Source organism: Herpailurus yagouaroundi, unplaced genomic scaffold (genome assembly GCF_014898765.1).
Source record: "Herpailurus yagouaroundi ecotype Mexico unplaced genomic scaffold, PumYag 207, whole genome shotgun sequence".
NCBI classification, from domain to species: domain Eukaryota; kingdom Metazoa; phylum Chordata; class Mammalia; order Carnivora; family Felidae; genus Herpailurus; species Herpailurus yagouaroundi.
In genome coordinates this window covers 335,617-342,687 of record NW_024412438.1, presented here as the reverse complement: position 1 = coordinate 342,687, position 7,071 = coordinate 335,617, and the positions used below count along the sequence as shown (strand labels likewise).

At 56.9% G+C, this 7,071-nt stretch overlaps 1 protein-coding gene and 1 non-coding gene across 4 annotated transcripts in view; one reads left to right on the top strand and one right to left on the bottom strand.

Annotated features, from left to right (window-relative positions):
• Positions 1–4,740, bottom strand: part of F11R (F11 receptor) — a 23,651-nt gene extending 18,911 nt beyond the window's left edge. For 2 of the 3 annotated variants that reach the window (XR_005783837.1, XM_040452421.1), the window contains exon 1: positions 4,578–4,740. Coding sequence is in view for 2 of the 3 variants with exons in the window: in XM_040452421.1 (XP_040308355.1) it covers positions 4,578–4,638 (61 nt within the window). In the remaining variant the exon portion in view is untranslated. The remainder of the gene's footprint in view (positions 1–4,577) is intronic. The other variant, XM_040452420.1, reaches the window with a different exon arrangement.
• On the top strand, positions 2,485–2,569 carry TRNAQ-UUG (transfer RNA glutamine (anticodon UUG)). The gene has a single exon. It is a non-coding gene; the product is annotated as a tRNA-Gln (tRNA).
• Positions 4,741–7,071: the final 2,331 nt, after the last annotated feature.

Here is a 7,071-nt window from a genome sequence, read left to right as displayed (position 1 = left end):
CGCGCCCGCCCCCCCCCCCCCCCCCCCCCCCCCCCCCCGCCCGCCGCCCCCACCGGGGCGCCCCCCGCCCCACAGGAGCTGGAGAATGAGGGGGAGCCCTCACCTCCAAAAAGGTTACTCCCGGGTTTCCTGATGTGAGCCAATCGTTTCCAATACCCCCAGCTCTCCTAAGAACTTTTTTTTAATGTTTACTTATTTTTGAGAGAGAGAGAGACAGAGGGCGCACAAGTGAGGGAGGGGCAGAGACGGGGAGACACAGAACCCGTAGCAGGCTCCGGGCTCCGAGCTGTCAGCCCACAGCCCGACGCGGGGCTCGAACTCACGGACCGCGAGATCATGACCTGAGCCGAAGTCGGACGCTCAACCGACGGAGCCCCCCAGGCACCCCATCGCCTCAGAACTTCCAGATAGCAGGTGTGGTCTCTGCTTTGTCCCTACTCTCCAGCACAGGGCTGGAACACGGTGGACACCAATGTTCACCGGATTAACAAATGAACTTGACAAAGCAATACACCATCAGGACCTGGCCCTAGGGCTTCCACCCCCGGTTTGCCCTTTCCTCCCCACCGGCCACCCTGTAGAAGACGGAACTCGCTCCTGGGGGTTAGGGTAGGACGGATAAGGAATGCAGGGGCAAGAGGAAGGCTCTGTGAGCCCGACAGGCTGGGCTAAGTCTAAACAGCCCTTCTTGGCTGCGCTTAGAGTGACGTCAGTGGCTAGCCCGGTGGGCCCTCAGGAGGGCAGAAGGTGGAGCGGGCAGTCTGGGACAGGAGAGCTCTCACTGGAAGGCTCCCTCCTGACCTCGCTCGGCAGCATTCCCAGTTCTACCTGCTGGGCTCCTCCCCTCCCCCACCCATCTCCCCATGACAAGGCCGTGCCCGCCCACCCAGGGCTGCTCGCTCCAGGGGCCTGGCATCACACTTCCCGGTCGGCCAGCTGCTTCCTCCTGTCCTATCCCCACATTGCAAAACAAATACCACAGCCGGACTTTAGACAGAAACCCTGCTTATCAGGGAGTCCCAGACAGATGAACTCTGAGTTTTCAACGCCTGGCAAAGCCCAGCACGCATCCACTCACGCGGCTTCCCCCCCCAGCCCCCTCACAACGCCGCACCCTCGTCCACAATGACATCTGACGGGCCGTCATCCACATCTTTCCTGGACCGCGGCAAAGGAAGCTCGTCTGAGTCGGGAGGTCCCCAAGGTCTCCTCTCCTTGATGCTAACAGAGGCGAAAAACCAGGCCCACCATTTCCACTTGCGGCCACACAAAACGTGTGTAGCTTTTAAACCTATCTCTGAGCAAGGGTGCCAGTGTCCGCAGAACAGGTGGCCCTCGACCCGGTGGACTTGGGGGGGTGGGGGGGGGTGGGTCCTATTGACCAAGGCCACGGCACCCAAAAGGAAAAGATCTCCAGGGTATCCCAAAGCGAATCAAACGAGGAGCCTGATGTAGTAGAAAATCTGTAGTGTGCCTCATTTGGTGTAAGAAAGGGCAGAAACAAATACATATTTATATGTAATTGTGCCTGTGTAACAAAACACTGGAAAGAGACATAAGAATCGGGGGGGGGGGGGGCGCCTGGACTGAACCTTCTACATCCTTCTGATTCTCAAACAATGTATTAACCTGTTCCTTTTCGTTGCAGGAGCTCCACCCCAAACCAAAACCAGGCCGGAGCCCCCTGGCAAACCAGTGAAAGAAACCAGACAGAAACATGGTGAAGTGAAAGTGTCCTGGGGCCTGGAAGTGAAGACTGAGGCAGAGACACTGGAATCCCATCCCCGCTCATTTCCTAGTTCCTAGTTCCTGCTGCCATCAGCCACTAGGCTTCAGGTTTCCAGGGAACAATTCTTTCCTGGGAGTAGCAACTGGCAGGCAGAGGGAGGGGAAAGGCGAAGTGAAGCTCAACAGTAAAGCTGGAAGGGCTTGGGAGGGAACTGTCCCTGGAGAACACCGGCGCTCACAGGCGGACCCAGACACAGGGCCAGCAGCCCCTCCCTCCGGGAACGGCTCAGTGGGGACACCACCCTCAAGGAGGGGTGAGGAGGAAGGACCAGGGTTCCAGCCCAGGTTCCCCTTTCTTCCCCGTGGTGACACCAAAAGCCATCCTCGTCACACAGGACCCTGCTAAGCAGAAATGCCTCTCCCTGCTTGGGAGATGGCTGGAAACTTCTAAGTGCAGGTTCCCCAGGGAGAGGGAGACCGTGTTCTCCATCACTGGTTGGCTTTTCCCCAGGCCCAGTTCCCTCAGTGTTTGGGCTCCCATCCCTGGCCAACAGCCCGGGCCTTCCTCTCCACTGAGCTCCCCGGGCTGGGGCTGGACCTTTGCTTGACTTGGAGAATATCCTGCCCTTTTTCTTCTTCCTCTCTGATGGGCAGCAGCCCTGATGGAAGAGAGAGCATGTGGGCACCCACATACGATGCAGACATCCCAGGGTCACAGGACAGGCCAGACACCCGAAAAACAGCCTTTAATGGAGTGCCTGGGTGGCTCAGAGGGTTAAGCGTCCGACTTTGGCTCGGGTCGTGATCTCGCGGTTCGTGGGTTCGAGCCCCACGTCAGGCTCTGTGCTGGCAGGTCAGAGCCTGGAGCCTGCTTGGGATTCTGTGTCTCCCTCTCTCTCTGCTCCTCCCCTGCTCATGCTCTATCTCTCTCTGTCCCTCAAAATTAAATGTAAAAAAAAAAATTTTTTTTAATGTGACATGGTCAGTTCCCCCATCCCCTGGACATGTTACTTCCCAGGACCCACAGTCCTGTCACGCGGATGCAACATCACATCAGGTTCCCTGCGAACCATCTGAATCCCTGAAGAGACTGGAGGACGTCCCCAAGCTCAGGACGGTGCTACTACAATTCTTTCAGTGCCAGTATGCGATTACTGGGGGATGTCACGATGCACAACAGTAGGAAGAGAGAAAAGGGAAGAGGAAGAGGAAGAAGAACGTGGCTCCAGCAAGCTTGTGAACCCGACACACTCTGTCACAAATAGAGTCAGCGCTGAGAAACTTCTGGGTCTGGGGAAGGGAGCACTGGCGCAGCATGAGGCCGAGTACCAGTAGGAGCCCCACACAGAACCGGCCATGGGTGTCACAAGCAGTCCCAGGCAGAAATGAAAAAGCTGGAGAGTAGGAAAAGACTGGAAACTGAGGCCAAAAGGCAAATGGAGGCATAGAATGAAGAAGACAAGTGAGAGACTCTAGGGAACTGAAAAGGTAAGAGGGTGGACCCGGGAGCGTTATCCCAGGCTGATGTTTGAGGTCGCGGTTCCCGTGCCACAGGGTGCTTGAGACGCGGACACGGGAGTGGGAAACGGAAAGGGACTCAGGAGATTTTGGCGCCATTCGCAGGTCCTTCCATCCATCTGGAAAAGTCATTTCCCCTCTCTGGACCTGTTTCCTTGTCTGTACAATAGGGCGAGGGTTAGACTTGCCTCTGGTCCAGTGCACCCCCAAGGGCTTTTATGTTTTTGTGATGAGGGACAAAGAAATTGTCCATCCATCCGTCCAAGGGCAGGGAACCTATTTCCACGCTTCGCAACTGGGCAAAGTGAACCGCCGTATAACCACCGATGCTGATTTTTGTTTTTGATTGTTCGTTCCCTTCTCCCTTCCTAAAGCTTCGTTCTTCAAGGGACCAACGAAGATCCCCCCCACAGATCGCATACCCGCACCACGACCCACAGAGGCACAGACCCTCAAGACCCTGGCGGATCACGTCCAGCTGCTGACACGGGTCGCCTGAACTAGGGCCCAGGCATCCACGCAGCCCGGCCCATAGGCCCAAACCTATCTCTGGACGGAGGCAAGCCCCAGCAAGTGAGTCTCATTGTTCCACAGGAAAGGGAGTTTACAAAGGAAACAAAAACTCTCAGAGGCGGCCAGGGGGAGGGCAGAGCCCTGGCTCTGAGAAGCCTCCAGCCAACCGACAGGCAGGTCCTTCCCCTGGGAATAGTCCCTCGGTCAACAACAGCCACCAAGGGCTCTCAAGGTAGCTACTCCAGAAAGGAACTTGAAGTGCTGTGTTCTGAGAAAGTTCGGATTTCGAATTGATTTCTTCTTCGGACTTTGCACCCAGACGCTTCTCCCGGTGGTTTCCCACCCCACCTCACCTCCAGCAGGTCTGCCCTGCCGACCCTTCAGGAGCAGACCACCCAGGGGCCCAAGGAGTCAGGGGTGCGGGGCTCGGGGCTTCTCCCGGGGTGGGCGCGGGTGTCGGGTGCGCGTTGCGGGGCAGGATGGCCCGCCCCGGCGCGGGCGGAGGGGTGCGCCTGGGCGGAGGGGCGCGCCTGGGCAGAGGCGTGCAGGGCCCTCGCCGGCAAGTGAGGCTGTGAAAAGCGGGGCCACCCCCTCCCGGTGGGTGCCGGGGCAGGGGGTGGGGGAGGGGAGCCGGCCACCGGCCGAGGGGGGGGAGGGGGAGGGGAAACAGGGAAGGGCCAGGGGTGGAAAGGCAACTCGCTGGGTGAGGCCGGCGGGTTTCCCAACGCCTCTCCTGCCGCGGGCGAGGGGCGTGGGGAGCGCCTCCCTCCAACCTCTGACCCGACCCACCGATTCCTCCCGAAACTCCGGGAACTTACTCAGGACGACCGACGTGAAGACGAGCAGCTGTCTCCTCCCGGCTCTCGCCTCGGTCCCCATGGCGATCAGGACCCCGACGCGACGCGGCCGCTGCAGCCCCGGACCGAGTCAGAGATTTCCCCGCAGCCGCCCGCGGACTAAACTCCAGCCGCCAGGTCGAGCCCCGCCCGGCCCCGCCCTCCACGGCGATTGGCCGGCGCCCCGCCCCTGCGCGCTCCCATTGGCGGAGGGAGTCGCCGCTCCCGCTGAGTGATTCACCGTCGCCAGGTGCAACCTCGGCCCCCGGCTCCCCGCCCCCCGGCGCTTGGCGCCTTTCCAAGCCCGAGCCGCCTCCGATTGGCCCGCGGGCCCGTCGCGTCCGGGGACCAGGGCGCACCTTCTGCAGGTGAGGACGCCCTGATTGGCCGGCGTTCCTCAAGTAGGGACTTTCTGACTGGCTGGTTCCGAGTCAGGACGGGAGGGAGCGCCCGGGGGAGGGAGGGGAGAGAGTTGTGCTGCGGCCCTCGTGGACACCCGGCTGGGTTTGCTTTCCGTGGCTTGGGTGTGGGTTTGCGGGTGCATCGCCGGGTGCTGGGGAACCTTGGCCCTCTTGCTTTGGCAGGTGAAAGCCATACATTCACATGGGGGGGTGGGGGGGGAGAGGAACCCCGAGAGAAGAGGACGGAGCCCCAAAACGCCGTCCCCCGTCCGCCCCATCCGCAGCCTCACAAGCTTCGAGAGGGGGCGCGCAGAGAGGAGGAAAGGGAAGGGAGCCCTCAACTCCAAGGAGGGAGAAGCAGAATTACCTTCTCTCAAGAACTTTAAACATCCGATGGGGACACCCACACCCGGATAATACAAGCTGACCGACAGACAGATGCTCTACAGACATCACCAGGATTTGCCCTTTACGCACGTCCGATGTGTCAGCGAGACGCTACGTTTCAAAACTGTTTATCCTCTCTCTGTGACTCACAGTCGGGTGCTGACTAAGCCCCTCTTGCTATAGACTATGTTAACACTCGAGCTTTCTGTTAATGTTTACATTGTTGTGTCATTTTCTTTTAATTGAAACTCACGCTCACCACCTTTACTATTTCTAGCTTTTGCTTTACCATGATTTCATCTTAACTGTTCTTGCCAATTGGAAAACTTCCTGAACAGGATTTCATTGAGTGAAAAGTCCACACCTTTCTGCAAACCGGTAGGTAGCATTCTTTGGCCTTCTGCTTCTTGAACTGTTGCTCTCAGTCCTTTGTCCACATCACTTCTGGTCCGTCCCACCCAATCTGAAGCAATGGTTATTTAAGCACCTAGTGGATGCTGTAGGGAAAAACAGATCGATATAAACCAGTCTCTGACTTCACATGACCGACAGTCTACTCCCAAGACTGATACAGAAACGAGATATTATGTAACCCAAAGAAACTTCATGTTACTGAATTGAAACAAATGTTCCGTGCCTGCCAGGGGCAAAGTTCTCTTCTCTACCCTCAAAGGAATCTAAGGTCTTGGAGACAGAGGCAGATACAAGAGGAAGGATGGGCTAGGAGAGGGGACCGATCACTGCGGGGTTTCGACTGTCAGAGAAAACTTTAAGGGCGGGGGTACTTGAGCAGCGGTTAAAGGAACTCTGATACTGGTCAGAAGTCTTTGGATGGCAGGGTCATCTTAGAGGTCGTTTAGTTCATTCTCTTGCCCTACATAGGAAGGCTCATACAACCACAGAGTGTTTTGTTTTGTTTTTTAATTTTTTAATGTTTGTTTATTTTGAGAGACACAGCATGTGCAGGGGAGAGGCAAAGAGAGAGGGAGACAGAATCTGAAGCAGGCTCCAGGCTCTGAGCTGTCAGCACAGAGCCCGATGCAGGGGCTCCAACCCATGAACTGTGAGATCATCACCTGAGCTGAAGTGGGACCCCTAACCCACTGAGCCACCCAGGTGCCCCAACCACAGAGAGTTTATACATCCTCTGTTTAAACTCTAATAAAAATTCTCGAGGCAAAGCATTCTGCTTTTTTGCACAGCTCTTAACTGTTAAAATATCCTTTCTGGGGGCACATGGGTGGCTCAGTCAGTTAAGCATCCAACTTCTGATTTCAGCTCAGGTCATGATCTCATGGTTGTGAGATCAAGCCCAAGTCGGGCTCCTTGGGGCTCCTCGGCGCTCTGTAGGACTCCACGCTGAGCATGGAACCTGCTTTAGATGCTCTCTCTCTCTCCTGCTGCCCCTACCACCCCTCATAAAAATTATGTATATATACTTTCTGGAATCTGCTTGCTGGTAACTTCCAGCCTCTACTGTCTGGAGTTACGCAAAATAATGTCATTATTCTTTGCCAATGACAGCCCTTCCTTCAGGTATTTTAATGTACTTATTATGAGCCTCCTAAGTCTTTTCCTTCTCCAAGCTAAACATCATTAAATCCTTCAAGAGTCTTCATATGGCATGGTTTCGCAATCTTCCGCGGGGGGGGGGGGGGGGGGGGGGGGGGGGGGGGGGGGGGGGGGGG